The sequence below is a fragment of the Molossus molossus genome, unplaced genomic scaffold (genome assembly GCF_014108415.1).
Source record: "Molossus molossus isolate mMolMol1 unplaced genomic scaffold, mMolMol1.p scaffold_m16_p_2, whole genome shotgun sequence".
NCBI lineage: Eukaryota > Metazoa > Chordata > Mammalia > Chiroptera > Molossidae > Molossus > Molossus molossus.
This window is the reverse complement of record NW_023425355.1, coordinates 136,940,268-136,965,456: the sequence shown is the minus strand read 5'-3', so window position 1 is coordinate 136,965,456 and position 25,189 is coordinate 136,940,268. Positions and strand designations below refer to the sequence as shown.

Here is a 25,189-nt window from a genome sequence, read left to right as displayed (position 1 = left end):
GTAGACACTCTCTGGTCCAGGAAAAGATTTCTGGCTTTACTTTGAAATATTCACCTTCACTTCTGTTAAGTACTCAGACTGCCTCCTTCCTATGATGGGCAGCCTTGATATACATATATGTAAGACAATATGCCACTAAATAATGTCATGTACCCTTTATTACACAGCAAGTTCATGTGCCAGGTACTGCTCTAAGTGTTTTGCTTACTCTAATGAATGTACTCCCCACATTGTGCCCCCCTTTTTTTATCCTTACCCGAGGACATTTTTCCATTTTTTGTTCAGAGTGTGAGGGAGAGAGAGGAAGAGAGAGAGAGAGAGAGAGAGAGAGAGAGAGAGAGAGATCGACGTGAAAGGGACACATCGAGTGGCTGCCACCCACACGACCCAACCAGAGCCGGTGAAAAACCGCAACCGAGGTATGTGCCCTCAGTGGGAACCGAACCGGGGTTTCTCTGTAGCACAGGTTCACGCTCTAACCGCTGAGACAAACCGGCCAGGGCCCACATTGTGCCCATTTTATAGATGAGGAAACTAAATCATAGAGCGTTCATTGCCGAAAGTCCTAGCGTGACTAATTGTTGAAGCTGGGGTTCCAACCCAGAAAATATGGCTACAGGGTCTGTATTTGTACCAAACCACAACTACTAAGGTTGCTCACTATGGCCCCGCCCCACTCTCCCTCAAATTCTAATACTGAAGAGTACACCTAGGATCCAGTCAAATTTGGTGTCTGTGAGGCATCATTAGAGGGAGGGGGAGGAGCAGAATTACGTTTAAAATTTTTCAAAGAACCAAGAGGGAGGACACGCCCAAGTGCCACACCCCTGCGAGCCGCCTCCAGGAACCCTTAAGGTCCGTTGGAACTGCTGCGCGCGCACACGCGCGTCACTGAGACAGCCCTAGAAACCCCTCAGCACTGAAGGAACGCGCCAGCAATCTAACGCCGGGTTCCATTCCCTCAGCCTCCGCGAACCGAAACCTGGGAGGTCTTACAGCCCCTGCGCAGTGGGATGTGAAGCCCCTTACCTAGGTTGTCTCCTTAGCAACGTCCTTAGCCCCAAGAGCCGCGCATGCGCCTTCGGGATTGCTTGGTAAACTGCCGCTCACTAGGGAACCTGTACGCCTAGGCACGTGACCTGGCTCGGCTTCCGGTGGAACGTCGAGTGGTGCAAAGGATCTTCGCCATCGAAGTTCTGAGAGAAGCGCGAGGACTAGTCAGACCCCGTGTCCTCCGGAGGCCAGTGTGACAGGATTTGTCGCCAGAAAAGGTTTATCCAGCGTCATTTTTCTCTCTCCTTGAACTTGCTTGTCTTGGGTGTGGGCGAGAAGCAGTTGAGCGATTTTAATGCCTTAGGAACTCTCAGGCGGGGGCCGGGTGGGGTGGGGGGGGCAGGGAGGACATGATTTACGGTGAAGGAAGAGGGAAAAAAGTTGCTGTTCTGAAGAGCGAGTGTACACTTCAGTTTCAGCTGCGCTGAGGTGGAGCGGGTCTGGTTGTTCTGGGCTGGTTCCTACCGGTTCCCACCGCCTCCCCCCGGGGTGCCCGCTCAGGTGAGCTTTTGCGGTTTGGCTACTTGAGTAGTTGGTGCGGACTTTTGGGGACGAGTTTATCTTTTTTCATTTTCTTCTTCCTTGGCGGATCAAGACACTGTTTTTGAGGTTTTGATGGTAACTGATCAAAGATAGGGCAGCCTCGCCATTTTTTTGTAAATACCTCAGGAGGAGAAAGAAAGAGGTAGATCGAACTCCGTCGTTTAATAACTTTGTTGGGGATCGTTTCTCTCCCTTCCTACACAACTCACCCGGAATTCTGACTATTCTAGGGTTTTAAATTGGTTTAATATTTATAAAGCGTGATATTTGCAGGCAACTTTTCTACACTGTGTTTTATAAAGCAAGGGTATGAGCCCAATTCAATGCTGGGCGATGGGATACAGTTTGGGGAGCACTGTCCCCCATCTGGCTGGTTTTGTAGTCTCTGAAGCTTTGTGGGGACAGTAGAAGTGCCGCTTTTGAGAGTCCTGATAGTTTTAAGAAAATGATTCTTCAGCATATTGCCACACAGGTTTTTTTTTTGTTTTTTTTTTGTTTTTTTAATCCTCACCTGAGGAGGAAATTTTTCCTTTTTTTTGTTCAGACAGAGTGGGAGGGAGAGAGAGGAAGAGAGAGAGGGAAACATCGATGTGAAAGGGACACATCGAGTGGCTGCCACCGCACTACCAACCAGGGCCGGGGACAAACTGCAACCGAGGTCCGTGCCCTTTAGCGGGAACCGAAGTCGGGTCTCCGAACCCGGGTCTCCGACGCTCTAACCGCTGAGCCAAACCCGCCAGGGCCACAGTTTTGTTTTAAACAATACTTAAGAGTGGTCTGGCTGTTGTAATTTGACCTGTTTGCTCTGTATTCCTTGTAGTTTTTTTTTTTTTTTTTTCTCTTCTGGTGAAAGGTTGCTTTCATTCTTCACCATTGTGATAAGTTGATAACAGGTGAATGCCTTGTACCTTGGGAGCAAAATCTTCAAATGACTTTTGAAAAATGTATTTGAAATGTCTGTAATGTCTAAAAAATATCTTATAAAAACCAGGTGGCGCCCTGGCTGATTTGGCTCAGCAGTTAGAGCGTGGGCCTGCAGACCAAAGAGTCGCGGGTTCAATTTTGGTCAAGGGGAAGTACCTGGGTTTCAGTTTGGTCCCTGGGCCCAGTAGGGGTCTTGCAGGAGGTGACCAATCCATGTGACTCTCTCACATAGATGTTTCTTCCCCGCTCCCCCTCCCCCTCTGTCTGAAAACAGATGGAAAAATATTCTCAGGCAAGGATTTAAAAACAAACAACAACAACAAAAAAACGGATGGCTTTTTGGTCTTATGTTGTCAAGAATTTAGATTTTCTAGTGTAAAAAGTGAATGAGTTTAATTTTAAGTAAACTGATTTTGCAGGACTTTGAATTTAACGAATTATATTAACTAATTTTGCAAAATCTGGTCATGGTCGGGCTCTAAGAAAATGTTGCACAAAACTTAATTATTTACCTTGTGGGAAGAAGCAAAAGGAAAACACATGCCTGCTCTGAACCAGACATGATGATGATTGCTTAACTGTATGATTTGGTCTTCACAGCCCTGTGAAGTAGATATTATTCCAACTTTACAGGTTAAGAAATTAAGGCACAGAGAGTTAAATACCTGCCTAAAGCAAAATAGCAAATTTTACAATTTGGTCTTGGATTTGAGTATTTCTTAAAGCCCAGTTTTTTGTATTATGCCCTGGTACTTCAAATTTGTTTACAAGAAATGGTTGCTATATCTGCAGTGTCTAGGTGCAAAGGAATCAAATTTATATGTTATGACCCTGAGGATTTGTTGCACATGTGCTCCATGATGAATAGTTCTGTTGGGAGGATGCTGTGAATACCCAATAATAAAATATTAGTAGCCAACAGTGGGTGCCCTTGCTATGCCAGTCATTGTTCTAAGCACTTGACATATATTCATTTAATCCTCATAACTCCATGAAGTTGGTACTATTATCCCTATTTTACAGATTTAAAAAAATATATATGCACAGAGAAGTTAAGTAAGTTGTCCAAAGTCACACAGCTAGTAAGTAGAGGAGCTGGGACCCAAACCCAGGCATTCTGGCCCCAAGCCTAAGTCCTAATGGTATTTGAAGTTGCCTCTAAGGTAACTAGACAGCGTGGAGCAATTGCCCTGAAAGCATGAAAGTGTGAGTATTCTGGTGCTGGGGAAAGCAATGTCACTTCCAGATGAAGTGTGACATAGCACCTTTGCCTTGTGGAGATGGAACTTAAATTAAGCCTTGAAGTTGAATAGGTTCTCTCAGGTGGAGAGGAGGCAGGATATCTTGGAAAGAGGGCATGACAGGAGTGAGAGATTCAGAGTGCCAGATCGGTGTTGATTTGTGAATGGGCCACAGAGGTAGAAATTGAGTGGTAGACACTATACTTGCAGCTTCTGTGTCTAGTCACAGCCAAGTTTTTGCAGCATTATAATTATTCAGTAGGGAATTGTTTGATTGTAAGAGTCTATAACCGTGGTTGGCAAACTTTATCCATAAAAGGCCAGATAGTCAATATTTTAGGCTTAGAACCAGGGGACAAGTGATAAGAGGTGACCTCTGAGAGTGTGAAGGCTGTGCTTTGTAAGGACCTTGTAGGCCTTAATAGGAGTTTGGATTTTATATTGTTATTGTTATAGAAGGGATTCCATTTGATTTGAATAATGAAGACTATGTAAGTAAGGCATATAGACTCTGGAACCAGACTGTACCACGCTTACTAACTATGAGACTTGGGTAAATTATTTAAACTTTCTTTGCCTCAGATTTCTCTTAAGGAATATGGGGATAATAATAGAGCCTCCCCTGTAGGGTTGTCAAGAACACAAAATGAGTTAACGCATCTAGTGCTTAGAACATTGCCTGGCAGAGTAAGCAGTAAAATATCTCTTAGATAGTATTATCTGTACCTTGTGGTGTATTTCATGTTTGCTATAGTGAAATAATATTTAATGAAAAGTTATGTGTATATATAAATCTATAAAACAAAATTATTAGAAATACACTGAGAGTAAAACACCATAGAGTTGAGAAACTTTTAACTCATTATTCTCATTCTGTGCTAGTTCAGGTAGAGGTACAAGATTGTCTTTGTAAGAGCAAAACTTTAGAAGTGACTTGAACATCCACAAATAGGAACTGGTTAAATAAATCGTGGCTACCTACATGGTAGCAAACTTAAGAAGTTGTTAAAGTGACTGCAGTATATCTAAAAGTATTGGTTTCAAAAGACTTCTTCCACTATTGATTACGTTTGCCTGTTTTCAAACATTAGATCGATTGAATCATACACTGTATTCTCTTTTGGCTTTCACTCAATGTTATGGTCGTGAGATTCATCCTCATTGTGTGTAACAATAGTTATCTTCCCATTGCTGTGTAGTCTTTCTTTGTCCAAAACACCACAGTTTAATTGTTCATAGCTATAGTCTTATAATCGGGAAAAATACACAGTCTAAAACAGTAAAATTTGGTTGAAGGTACAGCTCAAATTGGATATAGTTTATAACTTGAATATTTTCCACAGAATTAACCTGCATTTATTTGAATTGAGAGTTAATGCTCCTTTCTTTCTGTTATTACTGGCCTGGCTCTGGATGGATAAAGAGAATTTACGCTCTCATTTACAATCTCCTTTCAGTACCATGATGCCAGCCAGGGTTCAAATCCCTACTATAAGATATAATATGATTGCATTGCACTCCATGTTTTTTCCTAGTTGTAGAGTTAAGTGACCAGAACCATAACCAAGCCTATATAATTCTAGAAGATTTTTTCGTTTGTATTTTATATAAATTTATTTAGGCTTAATATAAAATTTAATTATGGAAGCAGTCATAATCTTAGAGCTGAAATGACCTTAGAGATAATCTCAGCTAGTTTTCCCTGGCAGATGAGGAGGCAGTGTCTTGAGTGATCTGCCCAGCCCACACCCTGGTGGGGACCCAAGCTGGAACAGACTCCTGATTCACATTTAGAGGCCTGCTGGGGTTCCTTTACAAAAGCAGTTAGGAATTGTGTTTTTTTGTTTCCAACATTTACTCTGTAGCCTTTAAATTGTGAAGCATTCACAATTTGGAATTGTGTTTGGTCTTAATTCTTATTCCTACGTGTGGGCAGTATAGCCCTTCAAGTTTTAAAGGTTTTGTTATAAATCATGAACAAGAAAATTATAAAATTCAACCAGGACACTAATTTGAGTTGGCATTGTGAGAACATATCCATACTAAGTTTATTAAGGTAGTGTATAAAGTAACATTTTTATGCATTGCTTTTCAGGAGTAGACGGCTTATCAGTGCTAGGTGACCAAGCAGTTTCACAAATAAACCCTCCAGCAAGTTTAAAAATAATCAGGCCCAACTTGGAGAAGTGAGATTGCTCCTGTTGCACAAAGATGTCTAGCTGCTCCAGTGAAGTCGATGTGGTTTGTATATCAATCTGAAAATAATCTGTACTTGTTCTTTTCATTGTGCTGTATTTCTTTTCTAAATTGAATTTAAATTTACACAGTGAAATGGCAGAGATCGTGTTTAGTTCATGAGTTTTGACAGTGATTTATAAAGCTGCTATGAACACTCATGCACAAGTTTATTTGTGAACAGATACTAACATTTCTTTTGGGTAAATGCTCAGGAGTTGAATTGCTAGGTCATAGGGTTAATGTAATTATAACTTTATGAGAATCTGCCAAACAGTTTTTCAGAGTATTTGTGGTCTTGTACGTTCTGTCACATTCTATATTTCTTGATCCCTGAAGTTGAATAAAAATATAGATTTTTAAGCTATATATAACTTGGCTTAACAGAAAACACATTACTTACATAAGGATGTGGATATCACTGCCCTCTAAGTGATATTGGCAATTTTTTAACTTCTATAAGTCCTAACATTTTTCATCTTTGGAGATAATGTTAACTGCCTACAAAGAGTCATTTTTTTCTGACATAATTATGTGAAAGCACTTGGAGAAGTATAAGGCACAATACAAGGGTAAGATGGTATATTTTTATAGGTACTAATCTATAGCAATTCCATATTATTTTGGTTATATCTTTTGAAACAGACGTGTGTAGCTTTAAAGTATGTTTATTTTAAAATGATTCCTATAGTTCATAATTCATTCTTATAGTAAAGAGTTATTAAATTAAATTTAATGGTTATTTACTATTTATTTAAAATATTAACAAAAATGTTTTAAGGTTATTTAGAGATTAATTTATCAAGAAAAAGGTGAAGGGATTGAGAAGTACAGATAGTTACAAAATAGTCATGGAAATGTAAAGTACAGCATAGGAAATATAGCCAATAATATTTCAATAACTATGTATGGTGCCAGGTGGGTACTAGAAATATTAGGGGGAACACTTTGTAAAGTATATGATTGTCTAACCACTATGCTATACATCTGAAACTAATACAAAGTAATATTAAATGTAAACTGTAATTGAAAAGATAATAATTAAAAAAAGAAGAAGAAAAGCCTTGGGAGAAAATTATGTAGAAATACCTAGAATTGAAGATGTTTTATGATTATTGTTTTACTAGCAATAATTAACTTATGTACTATTAATGAAAACAAATCTTTTTAAATAAGGAAAATAAAGGTTTAATAAACATTTTTTTAAAAAAAGAAAGAAATATCTACTTAAGTGTTTCCTATTTCTTCCACCAAGTGGCACTGTTGGATGGTTTAAAAATCAAAAGCCATGTAACATGGTTCTGTGTGGTTAGAAATATTTGCTGTTACAACAGTTCTAATGCCAGATTATTAGAAGACTAACCTTTCTACCCTGAGGTACACAAGAGGCTAAGCTTGATGGAAATGATGTCTTAAGTGTAGCTGTGTTAATGAGAAAACAGTTCTGCAAGTACATTTTTTCTTGTAATCGTAGTATTTATTTATAGTGAGCAAAGGTCCTTTAATACCTTTGGAGTTTCTTGAAAGTGAACTTGAAGTCCTCAGTTTTTATTTTCAGTTTCATCTTTCATTCTTCCTTTTAATTTATTAATAAATCTTCTTTAGATAAAAACTCGACTATCTACTTGTGATGATGATAATGGCGTTCTTTATGCATATGAACCAAATACTGCATATGTCAATGTAAGTAAATTTTTTTTTTTAATCCTCACCCGAGGACATTTTTCCATTTTTTGTTCAGATAGAGCGGGAAGGAGAGAGAGGAAGAGAGAGAGAGAGAAACATCGATGTGAAGGGACACATCGAGTGGCTGCCACCCTCACGACCAACCAGGGCCCGGGACAAACTGCAACCGGGGTACGTGCCCTTAGCGGGAACCGAACCCGGGTCTCTCTGTACTGCAGGCCAACGCTCCAACCGCTGAGCCAAACCGGCCAGGGCAATGTAAGTAATATTAATTGCCATTTGCCAAATATAGTAACCATTTCCTTTAACCATTTTAAAGGAAAATATTTAAATCAAACCGGCCAGGGCAATGTAAGTAATATTAATTGCCATTTGCCAAATATAGTAAACATTTCCTTTAACCATTTTAAAGGAAAATATTTAAATTCTTCATATACTATAGAGCGCCTCTAAAACACACTCAAGAAGAAAATATTTCTGTTCTGAATATGTTTGCCTCCTTTCATTAGACAGCATTTAACCATTTTACATTCCTCTTTTTCCTATGTAGTAGGAAATTGAGAGCAATGTTCATTTTCAGTACAAAACTCTAAATGTAGGTCCTTCTGAGGTAATAAATACTTTCCTTCCTTTCTTAATTAGCAGTAATAATTTCTATTATCATAATTAATGTGCTTTTATCTCATCTTTGCTTTAGATTAAGACTTCTGAAACTCTAAAAAGTTGGTGAAAAGTAAAAACAATTTAAATAAATATAAAGTGTTTTTTATTCTTTATGTTCAATTTGGCTCTTACAGAAGTAAACCATTAATACTTAACATTTAAAATCTTAGCAGCAAAGTGTTCTGTCTGACACACCCTGTGAAGAGCAACCAAAAACAATTGTGGATGTCCTGAGTCATTGCAAGGTACAAAAGTTCTGTCTGTCAAATGTAGTTTCCTAAAATATTAAGCTGAAATTCTCTTTATCTCATATAAAGTATACATTTAGTCAAAATTTTGCTGTATTAAATTATTTATGATTATCACTCCATTGTGATAATTTTAAATAATTTCTAGTTTGAATACAATCTCTAGGTAAAAATTTCTAAATAGTATTATATAGATTTTGTACCTTTTTTTTTTTTTTTAAAAAGCCCTTATCAAATGTAGTTATATCTATTTCACCTAGATTGTTCAATATTTAATTTCTCCAACATACTCTTTTTAAGGAAATTGACTGATTTGGATGAAATTTAATATGTGCCTAAATGCATATAAAGACATCTCAACTGAAACAAAATGGCAGCCTACCAGTTTTTACAAGAGTATATCTTAATTTAGAGATTTTGTAAAAATTGGCATGTTGGTAGAGATTGATAGACATATGTAATTATCAAAGATTTTGTGAGCTGCATACCCTAGAAGTAATGAACATTTATTAAAAAAAATGAATGTTTCTTAACATATCAAGTGTCTTGAATAAAATGAGCTAATGTACTTTGAAAAGTAAAGAATATTTATGTGAGTCTTTATGATTTTTATTACTGAGAACAGAAGTGGAATGCGTAAAAGTGACATAGGAAGTCTGCTGGGGAAGCTGGACAGAGGGTGGGCCATAGTGGGAGGGACAGCGTTCTGATTTTTGAGCAGGGCTATCCCTGGCCTGCCTTACACAAGCATCCATGATGAGCTACGTGGACACTGCTCTGCCAGGGCCTTCTGAGCACTTGTGCAGGATGTGGTGAGATGCAGCATCTAGGATAAGAAATGCTCAGGTCCCCAAATCACAGCCCTGGAAGGGGCAATAGGGATCTACTGTTTCTCCTAGTGTGCCAGCTCTCTCCTTTCTTCAACTTCTCCCCTTACCAGTCTAGACCACATGGTGCATCACTCCCATCTTTTCTTTTTTATCCTTGCCCAGCATCCTCTCTAGTCAAATCCCAGTCCTGTGCAGACTGGGAAGCAGAGGGGAGGGGGATGTCTGCTGGGACCCTGTCCTCTGCCTGATTATCCTTCAGCAGCTGTCTAGTCAGCTTCCTCTCCTATCCCCCATGAGCTCCAGGCACCCTAATCCTTGCCTCTTTTTTAATGGAGAAAATGGAAGGGGTGGAGCAGAAATCCCCTCCAAGTTCTGATTCCTCTCCCCACAGCCAACAAACTTGCCTGGGATCCATTCCTCTTCTGGTGTCTTCCTCTGTAAGGCTAACACCTCTGCTTGTTTCCACATCTGACCCTCTTTCCCTGTGCTCAGACACCTGCCTTCATGGCTCATCCCTCTCTTGCCCGTATGTTTAGCCTCTGTGCCTGTCACTCTCAGCACATTCTCCCACAGTTTAAAAAAATCACTTCTTTTAGCCTCCCATCCCTCTTTCACTGTCATCCTTCTTCTCTCCTTCCCTTAATAACCCAGCTCTTTGAATGTCAGTTATGTTCACTATCTAAACATCTGACTTCCTGTTTTATCTCTGGGTATTTTTGAATACACTGTTCTTTCTGCCTTGGACGCCCTTCCACGCATCTTTACCTAGTCAACACGTCCTCATCTTTTAATTCTCAACATAGACATTTGCTTCTCTGAAAAGACCTGCCAAACTGGGTTAGATCTTGCTCTTCTGTGTATACTTAGCCTCCTGTTCTTACCTGTGCCATAATAGCCATAATAGTAATATTAATAGGTAATTGAGCACTGTTGGACCAATCATCATGTAGTAGTATTATTGTGTTAGCATGACCATAATAACTATAGCACCTTACTTTGTCCTCAAGAGACTTTTTATCCCAATCATATACATGAGGAAAGTGAAGTACAGAGAAGTTAAGTAACTTCATCAAAGTCACAGAGCTAATATGTGACAGAACTTTAGTATTTAAACCCAACCTTGTTCCCCTAGAGCCTGCACTGTTTACCTCAGTGCTATAGACCAATCAGTGGATCTCACACTTGATCAGGCATCAGAATCACCTGGAGGGTTTGTAAAAACACAGATTGCTGCCCCCACTCTGAGTTCCCAATTCATTAGGTCTGGGATAGGACATTTTGCTTTTCTAGCAAGAGAGTATTGATGCTGCTGGTCCACAGTCCACACTTTGAGAACCACTACTTCAGGCTGCTACTCAATTTTTCTGTTGATAGCATCTCTTGTCTCTCTCTTTTTTTTTTTTTTTTTTTTTCAGCTAAAATGGGAATTCCTTAGGACAGGAGCTGTTTGGCTTGTTTTTTTCTTAATGTCCATGTTTCGAGCATCTAAGGAAGTAGTTCTGACAGGTGGTAGGGTCTCAATAAATGTTTATTGGAATGAGAATGAGAGAATTTGGAAGTGGTTCTGGCCCATTATTTAAGTGTATTTTTTGCCTAAATGGAATGTCTGTGTATTCAAGAATTCTTAGGTTCTGTCAGTCACATACCTGATTGGCATATAGGAGATGGGTACTCAAAGGTTTTATGATGTTAATTGTTGATTGAATGATTTTAAAATGCTTTGAAACCAAAAGTCACTTCTGATACAGCCAGCTCACTGTTCTTTCCAGACTGCAGTACTCACTGCCTATCAGTTCACGTTGTGTATATATGGGAAGAGGTTTTTTGGCTTTTCAGCAGATTTGAAAATTCCTTTCCTAAAATAGTGCCTTCCTTGATGTAAAATGATGCCATCATAAATGTGATGGGTTATAGGAATTATGGGTTATGGTACATTTACTTTGCAGAATTATAGCTTTTTAAAATGCCTATATGACATACAGTAGTTGCATGGGAATTTGAAGTCTCTTATGTCAACCAGCTGGGCTCATTGTCACCAAGGACCACGCATCAAGTGGGAAACAAGACATTTCCTATTGCTTGAGAACTTTCTTTGTTCCTAGCACAATATTTGGCTTAATAGTATTTTCTTATATGTTACTTTTCTTTTGACATAGAACCTGCTAATAGATTGTATTATTATAGGTCATCCAGGATGCTATTCAAAACCTGGATAAGAAGTTTGATGTCATTAAAGGAAAGGTTTCGAAAATTTATCGTTTCCGTTCCAAATTAATCTGGCAAAATCGCGTAAGTGTCATAAAAATATTTTCACAACTGTAGTAAACCTTTGGTTTCTGAAATTGCCTGTCAATTAGAAATGAGAGAGAACTAATAAGTCTGAATTTGCAAGACTGATCTATTCTTACTGTAGCAACAGATAGGAGACTAAACTTCTAGGGAGAATGCTGAAGTTTAGGTTTGAGAAATGTATTGACAGTGGATATTTTTATGTTTGTAACCATAATGTATAAAATGCATTAAAGGGTAGGGTTGAAGAGGAATAAAAATCATATAATCAAATAGAACTTTAATCTTAATAACAGAAAGCAGTGTTGCATGGATAGTAAATATTAATGTATTTACTACTTTATTTACTTGCTTGATCACTCACAGTTGGCTTATTATGCTGGGTTTGTGTCATTTCAGAGGCCACTTGGATATGCATACAAACATTATACTTACCTGCTTTCTAGAAAGATTAAATTGCAGAAAACAAAGAAGAAGGATGTGCCTATTCCTGTTCCTCTCTCTCATAGTGAAAGTTATAGCCCAACTACACCAGCTAGAAGGTCATCAGATAATTCCCAAAGCAACCCTGTAGAAACATATCACCACTCACAGGATTCCCTGATCCAGGATCCCTACCAGTCACAGGGTTCCCCATTCCAGCCTCCTGAGTCATTCTATGAGAACCGGGAGATGCGCCTTAGCCAGAGTCCGATATTTCCTCCCGTCTACACACAGTCATATCCATCATATTACACATCCAACGATCCAGTGCAGCGCTCCCCTTCCATGCCTTGCTTTGGCAGTCCAGGGGCTCACAGCACCACCGGTGTCTTTCCACCTTCCCAAACATCCACTTCAGTACCTGCAGCTGTGCCAGACCAAGGCAAATCTAGTCCGGCACACAACCCTGAGATGATGGCTTACCCAGCTTTGCTGGAAAATGAGAGCCTCGGCCATACTGACTCATCTGTTTGTGCGCCAACTGGCTTGGGTGAGTATAAAACAACATGTGTTACAAGTAGCACTGTTTTCCCTGACCAGTTTTGCTCAGCGGTTAGAGCGTCGGCCCGTGAACCATAGAGTCCCGAGTTCAGTTCCTGCTAAAGGCATGTACCTTGGTTGCAGTTGGTCCCCGGCCCCGGTTGGGATTGTGTGGGTGGCAACCAGTCGATGTGTCTCTCTTGCATCGATGTTTCTCTCTCTCTTTTTCTCCCTCTCTCCCTCCCACTCTATCTGAAGATAAATGTAAAAAATATCCTTGGATGAGGATTAAAAAAAAATAATAAAGTAGCGCTGTTTAACCTATATTCCTCAACATCCTTGGTGCAAGCTAGTAGAAACTGTTCATTTCCCATTTTGAGGGCTGGTTTTTGGTGATATTCATAATGATGACTAACATTTATTAAGTGTCTGTTATATGCCAAATATTGCTAATCAACTATTCTGTTCTCCACTAATACTCATAATGATCCCATTGTGAGTTTTTTGACCTTTGGTTTGTGTTTTTTTTTGTTTTTGTTTTGTTTTACCCATTTCCTTGGTAAATACTCAAAATGCTCCTGAAATGTCTAGAGCCAGGATGATAGCAAAGAAAGGGTACACCTTTAGCCAATTCACACACAAGAAAGATCAAAATTGTATTAATGGTTCTTGGTTAGAGAAACAAGTCTTCCTAGGGAATTACAAAACCCACTTCTGTTATCACACACTATAGAGTGTTAGTGCTCTGGTTGAGTAATGAATACTTGTCTAGACACAGAAATTTCAGCACAACTTAGTGAACATCTCAGCTAAAACTTTTTGAGATATGAGCACTTCAGTTGTCTCATGTCTCCGTTATTTTTCAACATATAAACATTCAATCAAAATAACTATTGCTGTATAATTAAAAGAAAGAGGTATTGAATATAATGTTGATGTTACTTCTGATCTAGCTAAACATAAAATCATCTTGTTTTCTTCAAAATTAAGATAAGTATTTAAGCTTTGAGAGACAGAAATTTAAAGATAAGAGTAATGTTTAAAATATCCATGAGAGCGGGGAGGAGGGTATCAATGAGGGGGAAAAGGAGGGACATCTGTAATACTTTAAACAAAGAGAAAAAGAAATCTGATCAACTTGCCCAAGTCGGGAAAAAAAATACCATAGTGAATATATGGGAGAGATTCAGTAAAGAGCTAATTTAGTTCTAAAAGATAATGGGGTTTTTGAAATTCATTGATTAAAGTGAATAAATTTAAGCAATTATAAAACTAAATTTGGGGAATTTCCATTGCATTTAGCTAGTAAAATAAACCTAATCTAGACAGACCAAGAGGAGAAATATTGAGAGAAATCCATTGAAATACTTATAATAAATTAGCTTAGATTAGCCTAATTAACCCAAGTAACAGATCTTTTGCTGTATTTGCCTGTGGCCAAAGAGACCTCAGATTGCTCACAGTCTGTTGTATGATCTTTGAAGCTTTACAGTAACTTCTGAAACTGGCTTTTATTGTTCAGGCGGAGGTCAGATGGGATGCTCGTTGGTACCCATCCTCACGTTATCTCATCTAAGCTTTCAGTGGATTTTACAGTTGGAGTCCTAGGTCCTTGCCAGGGTACTTAACAGATTGTTCCAGGAATGAGACCATTACTCCATATCTAACATCTCTTCTTTCAGGGTAATGATTAGGTCAAGTATGATTTGTCTTTTTCTCCCATTGAAGCTGCAAGTCCATCAGTTGGAACTGAACCGTGTATGCTAAAACAAGACTTACCTGATGACCCTTCAACTTGGTCCGTAGAGGAAGTGATCCTGTTTCTGAATCAAACAGATCCTCAGACACTCGCCCCCCTTGCCGACATCTTCAGACAACATGTAATGTATCTTTTGATCCCATTTTCCTGGCTTTGAGACCTCTGTGCAGGCTCTTCAGCTAGATGCTGATTAGTGTGGATGGTGGGGGAACTCAATGATTTTTTCATATGTGGGAAAGGTTACTTTGCTCCAAGTTAGATCCTTAAGTGGTAGAGGCTGGAACTGTTCTTGGCATGGGTATCCAAGTAACTAAAATACTACAAGTCTTCAAGTTCTCAAGAGAAGATGATTCAGCATGGTCACTCACTCTCAGGTGTCTTCTCCTTTGTAATGACAGCTGCAACACCCCACAAGGGTGTCCTCCTTGTAATGCTGCCTGATGAATACAGCATCTGACTCCATTTGGCTCAGTTCTGTTAACCTTACAAGGTTTTTGACAGTTTGGGATGCTGATACGGTCGTGTCATTTACGAAATAACATCATGGACTAAATTTTTATAAGTTCTAATTTCTTTAATTTCTATTTTTACATAGTAGAAAAATAATAGAATTTGCCTAACAAAGGCAATACTGTACAGGATTTCAGATCTTTTCAGTGATATATGATTCAGTAAATTTTTATTTTTAAATCAGATCTCATGAAAAACAAATAATATGCTTCAGTAGCATCAGTTGGTTAATTAATATAATGAAGAATTTAACCTGTTAACCGAGCGGGATGTATTTACACGTCCTAGTGAAAGAGTTCGTGCCCGTTATATGCTGCGTAATTAAAAAGGGAATTCCCGGGTTAACAGGTTAAGGAGGATGTCTGTGTCTATCAAGTCATCTTTTTATAGTTTTTCCAAATGGATAAAATTAGTGACCACATATCTGATACATTCTTTTAAAGGAGGTACAGCCTTGCCAATTTGGCTCAGCAGTTGGAGCATTGGCCTGTGGACCAGAGCGTCCCGGGTTCGGTTCCTGCTAGGGGCACGTACTGAAAAAAGGGGGGGGGGTACAAAAATCAGTAATTCGTTTTAGCATTTTTTTTAGCTTCAGACAGCTGGTTAGCTTTCAACATAAGGAAAACACTGTATAGCACATTTACAGTTTGTATTGATGCTGACATACTCATATTCCCAGCCTTTCTAAGACAGTTAATGACCATCTGAAATTCATTTTTACTATTCATAGCTTTTACTCTTTTTGTCATAGCCATGCAGTATTGTATTCAACATACAGTATTTAACACTTAGGACATTTTTTTTTTTTTTTAGGATATTAGGTTAAGTATCCTTTTTCTTAAAATTTGAAGTAAACTTACAAATGATGAAGTGATGCTTCAGCTGTACAAATTATATCTTTAATAGTTTTCATCAAGCAGAAGCATATTCAGAGAATATACAACTGGAATGAGCTGCCCTCTAGTTGATATTACATGTCCTTATATATAAAGAAATGACCACTCTGATAAGATATGAAAGTATTATTAATTATTGTAATTTTCTTCTCTCTGTAGGACATTGATGGGTCAGCTCTGCTACTGCTCCCGAGTGACATTATGATAAAGTATATGGGGATTAAGCTGGGGACAGCTCTGAAATTGTGCCACTACATCGAAAAGCTTAAAGTAGAAAAAGGCATTAATGGTTGAGAAAACATTAATGTAGATTTACTTTATACTTAATTCTGGGAGACCAATGCTATCTTGGTGTAAAATCATTCTGCTTCCCTTAGAAAATTTTGTGTTTCAGAAGGTTCCTTTAAAAACTTGTTATATTCAAAATTACAGAACTGCATTGCAGTTCAGTCTGCTTCTTTAGAAATTATTTAACATATTACTATTTGCATATTTAAATTGGCAGTTTGTTTTTTATATCTTTTTATTGTTGTCATTGTATAGTTTACAAATATACTTCATATAAGAAACAGAGAAACACCATTGATTTCAGTAATTGTTAATGTTTAACCAAAACAGTTAAATCCCAAAGAGAAAGTATCAGGGATTGTCAAGTTCTCTAATGAAATCCATGAGAAGTTTTACTTAGAATTTAAAGATACAACTGCAGATATCATCTCTTTCTCAAATATTATATGTCTATTATAGCAGTGTTCTGTTCATGTTCTACCAGTTTCCAGAAAGGGAATAGCCATGTAACTTATTTTCCTTTTGTTATTATTTCTCTCTGTGTTGTATTTGTTCATATTTAAAGAAAAAAAAAGTAATCTTACAAACTTTCATAAAGTGTTCTTACCAGTTTCTTGATAAATGATAGGATAGAATGATTTTATGCAACAGATCTTATACTTCAAGGGTGGTTTGGCTGGAGTCTGATTATATTCTTTTCCATTAAATTTACATGTTATTTAAAATTTTTTAAAATATTTTGCCTAAGCCCAGATGTTTAGCCATTTATAACTCACATCTTTCTGTGAACGTGCCTATGTCCAAAATTTTTAAGATGCATATTTATATGGATACTGTTTCATATTTATTCTATATCTGAAATATACACACAAGTAAATCTTTTTAAATTTAAAATGGCACTTTGCACTTCTATATATATTGAGATGTTTTTATTCTGTAAAGAATATGAACACTTGCCATCACAAGTACCTCAGCTCACTCTTCAGGGTTTCCACACAGGGAAGTTCTCTGTCCTGTGTATTGTATCTAGTTCATTTGCTTTCTGAGCCATTTATTCAACTCACTTTGGACGGTACATTAGTTTGGATTTGTCCTTTTGGACTTTACTTTAAAAATTAGAACTTTCAGGCAAAACATGTTCATTGTTATGATTTTGTTATTTATTACATTGTTATATTGTATGACATTTGTTGTAATATTTATAAGCTATGAGATTTGGTGCTAATTATATTAGCCATTTGTTGTAAATGCCAATAAATGTTTGCCAGGGGCCAGCACGTGCATTTTCTTTTTAGAAAACCAAGTGTCCTTTACATTTATAAACAAATGCAACTGTTTACTGGGCATATGTGATCTAAAGAGTGGTTTTATCTGTGTTACTCCTTTTGTGTTATAAGACAAGATTCTAATTTACACTTTCAATCTCTCAAATTGTTTGAAGATGCTGTGTCCAGTTGAACAGTCCTCAGGTGTTTACACAAATAATATGTTTTACATTTTTCGGTTTTAAAATATAATAAAGTTAAGTAACTACAAAAAACTAGTGTCAAAGCCTCAGTTGTGATTTGCTTTCACCTCATTGTATTTATGTATGAGTTGGTTATATTGAAAAAGAAGTGCTCTAGTAAGTTTGTGGTTTCATATATCTGTCCAAATACTTGAGTTTTAACACTTGACCTCATTCTGTGGGTGAACAGATTCTTAGGGGCAAAGGGCTGGTCTCTTGTAGGGGCCTTAAATGAGAACCCAGGAGAACAGTCAGAAGTTAAATCAAGGAGTTCTATCTTTGCTCAAACCCTTTGTTACTTGCAATGTAATGATGAAGTGAACGTGCTAGAAAATGCCCTTGCCCCCAGAGACCATCCCATCTAAGTTTATCTGTCTGGCTGGCAATTCTGGCGGCTCCTTTACCACCAGGGGCCAGAAATAATACTACCTCTGTGCCTTCAGTTCTCCCAGCTTACAGGGTTGGGGTTGAATCAAGTTCAGTATCTGACTCCTCAGCCCACCTGCCCCAGGAGCTGCTGCTTGATGCCCGTGAACCCAGAAACTTCCTGCTGTTGCTTCTCAGCAGCCTGTTCTGTAGTTCACTGGAGGTGACAGGGCCATAACTGGCTCTGGGGATGATGCTCCAGTGACTGGACTAGAGCGTCCATTTGCTATCTGAGACTTGAGTGATTCAGAACCATTGTTCTTTACTGATGGTTTATACATTATTAGTGCAGAGAATAGCATCTTATGTTAGCTTCCTGTGAACTTGCCAGGCTTTAAAAATGATCTTTCCTCTAGTATTGCCTCTCAGTCCTTCTTGGACACTCTAGCCAGCAGAACTGAGGAACTCGAGCTTTGAAATCCTCTGGGACATCCAGCATTTGTTTTGCATAATTTCTGATGGTTGTAGTGTCTTATAGGCCATATTCCAGGGAAGAATTTCCCAGACTTAAACCTGGCTGCCTCTGTAAACATGAAAAAGCCATGTCCTTCTGTAATATTATTAGGAATTAAACATTTAACATCACAACTGGGAACTATGAAATTGGGAGGAAAAGCTTTGCTTTTTCAAGCTGCAGAAAGGATTGTACTCAGTTGGCTGAGGAAACGAAGTGTGTTTACATTTCAGGGGCTGTTTCTACAGCGCGATGCTGGGACTTGCTTGTATCTGTAAGTCCCTGAGGCTGATCCAGGGCATGATGGGCTCTAGGAGAGGGAAACTCAAACTAGGGCCCACCTTCAGAATGCATGGTGGACATTGTTCTTCCATTTCCTCTTGATGTTCCTGTTCTTGTCCAGCAGCTTGATGGAATTGAGCCTTGAAAACACCTCTCCCCAGTGAGTAGACTCAGCTTGAACTTGCCCACAGTCCTGCTACATGGCAGGCAACTCTGGTGTTATGGGACCACTTCCCCTGGCTTTAGGAGCGCTATCATCACTGAGGGGAGAGTCTTAAGACATAAAGGGCCCAGCTCCTCCTCTCAAGTTGCCTAGAGCATCATTGAGGTGATTCAACATTCATGGAAAGGAGAGCCTCAGGCTACTTATGATTCATGTGCACCAGCCTAAGTGACTGAGTGGTAAGTGTCATAATAGTTCAGTTATTCTGTGTCCTGCTGTTCAGCTGAAGAACTAAAATGCTAAATTAAGCTCATTCATTGGGAGAAGTAAACCCAAGGGGGAGGCCAAGGCAAGGTTATGGCCTCTGGAGACCCCGCTCCACCTTCCGCCTCCTCACTCCACCAGCCTGGGCAGGCCTGGACTACTCAAGTCCTTTGATGTGTGGGGGGTGGGGGGGAGTCATACTCCATGACACACAGAAGTCAGTCCATTGGGAGCAGATTGACCATGTTGCATGTTATATTTGTATAAGATAAGTTAAATGTTTTGACATTTAATGTATGGATTGACTAATGTAAAGCGTTCTGAAGTTCTGGGTGGTGGTGACAGTCGTGACCACCCTGGCTCAATTTGTCCTCTGTGCTTATAGGTACAAAGCCTGGAAGTAGCATTTCTTACACTCCATTACCAGTGGGGTGGGTTCAATTCTACCATGAGTAGAAAGGAGGAAGGTAAGGAGAAACAATTTTCCACTGCTTGCTGCTCAAGACAGGCCTTTGTATGTCAGCAGAAGGCAGGTGTGGGTTTTGCCAGTCCTCTGGGTGTCATCTTGAGATTCACCCACTTCAGTTATGTGGGAAGCTGAATCAAGTGAGGGAGATTCCCTGCAATCCTGCATTCCTGGATCTCTGGAAACTTATTCCCTCGCCTTGGCTCCCTGCCTTGCAACAGCTGGGTAAGCTGCTTCTTTATTCAACCACTTCTGTTGTGAAGGCTTAGAATGGCTTGTGTGTCCCTACTCAAACCCTGGCTGGCAGACCTTCCTCAGAATGTTGTCCTGCCCACTGTTCGGAGGGAAGGGTAGAAGTTCCACAGGGAGGGGCTTTTATTTTCCCCTGATTTAAAAAAACCAGTACATTTAACCAAATGTAAAACTTATTTGATTATGAGATGTGACATTGTTTTATGAACCAAATAGGAAGGAAGAATGCCACCTGTTAAACTATCACCATCAATTTTAATATACAACCAATTTCACAGATGTTAAGTTGTGAAAAAAAAATGGGTGGCTTAAGATGCATACGAAGTTAACTCAGCCCCAGCCGGTTTGGCTCAGTGATTAGAGTGTTGGCCCACGGACCAGTAATTCATGGGTTCGATTCCAGTCAAGAGCACATACCTCGACTGCAGTTTGTCCCTGGTGCTGGTTGGGTCATTTGGGAGGCAACCAGTCAATGTGTCTCTGTCACATCGATGTTTCTCTCTCTCCTTCTCTGTTTCCCTCCCTCCCACTCTATCTGATGATAAATAGAAAAATATCCTCGGGTGAGGATTAAAAAAAAAAGTTAACTCAAAAGCTGAACTCAGGTAATTTATAAAGACCAATGCAAGAAACCAAGAAGTAAAGACTAACAACGTAAGCCCAAGTGAACCACAAGAGAATGGCTGAGCTGGTCTGAGATTTGTAAGAACCAGGGTACAAATGAAAACAAAAGCAATCTATGGGGTTTGCCCAAGATTCACAATTATCAAGACTTTGCAACGTGAAAGTCTATCCCCTATGATAAGCAAAAAGCATTGCAAGCAATGCTAACTAGGATGAAGGCATCACAGTTAGCAAGACAATTTCCTTGCATGCAGAAAGGGAAAAAGAGAACAAGCTGGAGTGATTATAGATTAGCACATTCTTAAAGACATACCAGCCAAGTGCCGCACTTGAACCTTGTTTAAATCCTGATTAGAAAAAGCCAACAGTGAAAAGTCATTTATGAGAGTAAGAAAGGTAATCACCCAGTGGCTATTAGATGATATTAAAGAGTTATTCCTTTATGACAGTGGTTCTCATGGTATTATATAATTATGTTTTGAAAGTGGGGTGCCCTTATCTCTTAGAAATATGTGCTGAAGTTTTACAGATGAAATGGTATCTGGGATTGTTTTGAAAGAATCCAGCAAGCAATGGGGTGTAGATGGAATGGAATTAGCCCTGTGTTATTTGTGTATGCCAGGTGATGAATACATGGAAGAGCCTTATACAAATTTCTGTATTCTTATGTATGTTTGAAAATTCCCAAAATGAACAGTTTAAGAAAAGTAAATGAATACAAAGCTAATTTTTTTAGAGATGTCTATATTCAAGCAAATTCTGTCTATACAGAATTTCACGAAGTTAATGATAAATATTTATATGCCTTCCTCAAGATTTCTTAATATTAGCTGAAAACAGTTAAGCTGCTTACCACTTAGAAACACTTGTTTTACCTGCTGTGGTTAAACAAGAAAATAAGTCTGGCCAGTGTGGCTCAGCAGTTGAGCGTCAACTCATGTACCCAGGTCACCGGTTCAATTCCTGGTCAGGACACATGCCCAGGTTGTGGGCCCGATTCCCAGTGGTGGGGCATGCATGAGGCGGCCAATAAAGGGGAAAAAAATTAAAAAAGAAAACAAGGTTGAAGTTTTATATATATATATATATATATATATATATATATATATATATATATTACACACACACACACACACACACACACAGTGTATGGTTTCAAGTGAAAATGCATTCCTTAGTCAGCAAATACTATTGGAAGGTACATCGAAAACACTGAGAACTGAAGGAAAGGCAGCAGCCATCTTGCTCTTGCCATGTGCTGCTGTTGGAGGACACTCCCTGGTTCAGATTTACCAACAGCACGAATCAAGAAAAGTTAGCCAATCTTCAGATAGTGGGAAAGGGGACAGCTCACAGAAAGAAGAAGGTGGTACATAGAACAGTTACAGTTGATAACAAAAGACTTCGGATTTCTCTAAAAATGGCTGTGAATAATATAGCTGGCATTGAACAGGTAAACATGATTAAAGATGATGGAACAATTATTTGTTTCAACCATCCCAAAGTCCAAGCTTCCCTTTCTGCTAACACCTTTGCAATTACTGGTCATGTAGAAGCCAAACCACTTACAGAAATGCTTCCTGGAATATTAAGTCAGCCTGGTGCTGACAGCCTAACAAGTCTTAGGAAGTTAGCTGAACAGTTCCCTCGACAAGTGTAGGATAGCAAAGCACCAAAACCAGAAGGCATCAATGAGGAGGATGTTCATGTTCCAGATCTCACAGAAAATTTTGATGAGGCATCAATGAAGCTACTTAAAATCTTTTTTGATTTTTGTAAGCTGGCATGGACTAGATTTAACAAATCAGCTATGTAGTTCTAAAGTTTTACAGACACAGAGAACATCAGCTGTTCCTAGTTCAATAATATAAATATTTTGGATATTTAAAAAAAAGAACCGAAGAAACAGATACCAGGATAAACTACACAGTGTGGCAGAACTGTCAATCTGTTGAATGAAAATACAGATGTTTCTGAAACTCGTCAGTTTATGGCATAATCTCAGTGCTTTTCTGGAAGAATCAATTGTCATAAAGGAAAGACCCTCATTGCATCATTAACACGCCACCCCAAAAGCTGCCTCTTTTCCTCTTGAGCTATCTGGTGAATACCAACATGTATCAGGCCTGGTTTTTCCAAAGTTGTTAGTACTGTCTTTTAATTTGTTTATTCTAGTTACTATTTCTCTAATTTTGTTTGCTTTTCAGACAAAGGGATTCATTTCTTTTCCCTTTTACCCCTTAAGTTTTAAGTATCTCCCCTCAGGGATAATAGCACTCCTAAAACCAGGGAAGGGTGGTCCCGGTCCCATAACACCAGAGTTGCCTCTTGTGCAGTGGGAAGTATGGGCAAGCTCAAGCTGGGTCTGCACTCACTGGGGAGAAGTGCTATCAAGGCTCAATTCCATCAAGGTGGACAAGAGAGGGAACATCGGAGGGAGTGGAGGGAACACTGTCTGCCATGCATTCCGAAGGTGGGCCCTGGTTTGCATTTCCCTCCCCGAGAGCCCCCTCATTCTCTGGGAGAGGACTTTTATAGACACAAGCATGTCTCTTACATATACCAGAAAAACCCCTCCGAGTTCATTTGTGCCAATATACCCTGTTCCCCATGTTCGCAAGCCTCTCCCTCCCAGAGAGTCCACTTAAATTGACATTACGGTGAATGATGGCACTATGAGGTGGATTTCTATACATCATGAATTTCCTGTTGTAACCTTGATAGTTTGCCCACTTTCTAAGAGCATGGCCTTTGATTTAGGTGCCCTAATTAGTCCTTGCCACTACATTAGCAGTTGATATCACAGTTACATGAGGAGCTAGAGTTGGTTTTGGAATTGGAAGTTTTGTGCGACACCCTCTTCCAAGTTTTCTTCTTGTTGAACTGCTGCAAGTAAAGTATCTGCCATGTATGGGTTTTTAGGAAGGTAACATGGTGTCTTAGAATACCCTAGGCTGCTGGCACTAATAGACCCCAAATGTATTCTGTCTTCAATGCAATAGAAGCATATTTCTTGCTCACAATCCCAAGCAGATGTCCCACTTGTCTGTGTTGATTTGGGAACCCAGGCTCCTTCCATCATGTGGCTCCACCTTCTTCTGGGGCCTTGAGATCTTTGAGTCCAGGTAGTAGGGGTCATGGCACACTTCTCTTCCCATTCCTTTTTTTTTTCTTTATTGATTTTTTTTTTTTTTTAGAAAGAGAGGAAGGGAAAAGGAGAGAGAAATAGAAACATTGATGAGAGAGAACATCGATTGGCTGCCTCCTGCATGCCCCCCACTGGGGACTGGGCTCAAAATCTGGGCATGTGCCCTGATCACGAATCAAACCAGTGACCTCTTGGTGCATGGGTCGATGATCAACCACTGAGCCATACTGGCTGGGCTCTTCCCATTCCTTTGATAGGCTCTGTTACATAGCCATACCAGACTATAATGGTGACTAGAAAAGTTTGTGTGCCCAGGAAGATGGGGAAGTGGATATCTGGTAAGTAGCTAGCAGTCTTGATCACACACTATGATCCTAATAACAAAACATAACACATTAATACTTCTTTGAAAATTTTCAACTTCCCTGTTACACTCCCTACCCCAATTACCCTCATACACCTATCTCTTCTAATCCACTCTCCCTGCTTTATTTTCACCATAGTACTTAAGCTTGGGGTTGGTTATGTTATGTTTCCAGTCCTAGACTCCTCCCTTCCATGTAAAAGGATTTTGCATCCCCTCCATTGCCATGGGCCTTGCAGTTCCTCCGTGAAGGCAAAATCTAGTGCCCACCCCTTTGTTGGCCCTGAACCTTGTTTTGGTCCATGGGATGTAAACGGACCTGAAGCACATAAGGTCCCAGTAGGAGCTTCACAATGACTTCTTGATCATCTCTCTCATCCATTCCCCTCTACTATGAACACAGTGTGTGCCAAATTGGGTCTGCTCCTTCAGACTGGATTCTGGAGCAGGATGGCATATGGGGCTGGGCCAAACCACCCCGTCACTTCTTATGGACTATGTGAGCTGGATGTCGAGGTGTGTGGTTGTAACCTACTGGGTTTTGGGGACTTAGTACCGTAGCTCAAAAAATATGGTGAAATATAGCTGATGTACTTCCTGACATTGTGTTTATTTGTACATTAGATGTCTTCCCCGCTAGAATGAATTCTTCATAAGGGCGGCGAGTCTCACTAGCTTGTTTCCTGCTGTTCCCTGTCTCCAGATTGGCACCTAGCACAAGGTAAGGCCCAATAATTTTTTGACTGAGTTGTATTCCTGGAATCCAATTTAACTTGATTTTTTGGTACCCAATTCATCCCAGGCTTTTCCATAAGTATGAGAGTTAGTGCCATAAATTGCCATTTGACCTTTAGATAATCTTCTGGTTGGTTTTACATATATACTGCCAAGCATTGGAGCTATAGGAAGAAAGAAGGAATCATTGGAGAACAGTGTGTCTGAAGAGAATTAAAAATGCTAAAATCCCCAACCAGTCATCTGGTATAATGTGACATCTTGCTAATGGGAGCCTAGAGAGTGTCAGTGGCATGGAGGAAGGAGGGGGAGTGGGCCTGGAGGAGCGGGACAGAATAGAGCCTACAGAAAAAGATGTGTGACCCCTTTGACAAGC

The 25,189-nt window shown here is 39.4% G+C and overlaps 2 protein-coding genes across 3 annotated transcripts in view; both read left to right on the top strand.

Annotated features, from left to right (window-relative positions):
* Positions 1 to 1,160: 1,160 nt before the first annotated feature.
* On the top strand, positions 1,161 to 16,199 carry SCML1 (Scm polycomb group protein like 1). 2 transcript variants are annotated; one of them, XM_036271005.1, is made up of 8 exons: positions 1,161 to 1,271; positions 5,857 to 6,002; positions 7,602 to 7,679; positions 8,516 to 8,590; positions 11,608 to 11,712; positions 12,112 to 12,685; positions 14,404 to 14,555; positions 16,000 to 16,199. In XM_036271005.1, the coding sequence occupies exons 2-8, from the start codon at positions 5,973 to 5,975 to the stop codon at positions 16,132 to 16,134; spliced, it is 1,149 nt and encodes a 382-aa protein (XP_036126898.1). In that variant the 5' UTR covers positions 1,161 to 1,271; positions 5,857 to 5,972; the 3' UTR covers positions 16,135 to 16,199. The 2 variants fall into 2 exon arrangements, with proteins under 2 accessions (XP_036126898.1, XP_036126899.1); XM_036271006.1 differs by lacking the exon at positions 7,602 to 7,679.
* Positions 16,200 to 21,100: 4,901 nt separating this feature from the next.
* LOC118635552 overlaps positions 21,101 to 25,189 on the top strand; it is a 52,288-nt gene continuing 48,199 nt past the window's right edge. Inside the window, 3 exon segments of the mRNA XM_036270184.1 lie at positions 21,101 to 21,234; positions 21,854 to 22,341; positions 24,782 to 24,799. Of these exon segments, the coding sequence (XP_036126077.1) occupies positions 21,101 to 21,234; positions 21,854 to 22,341; positions 24,782 to 24,799 (640 nt within the window).

Excerpts from the sequence above, each read along its gene's own strand:
- SCML1 (XM_036271005.1), top strand. The coding sequence starts at position 5,973 with ATGTCTAGCTGCTCCAGTGAAGTCGATGTG. Across the intron at positions 8,591-11,607 it reads ATGTCCTGAGTCATTGCAAG|GTCATCCAGGATGCTATTCA; the intron begins GTACAAAAGTTC and ends GTATTATTATAG. Across the intron at positions 11,713-12,111 it reads AATTAATCTGGCAAAATCGC|AGGCCACTTGGATATGCATA; the intron begins GTAAGTGTCATA and ends GTGTCATTTCAG.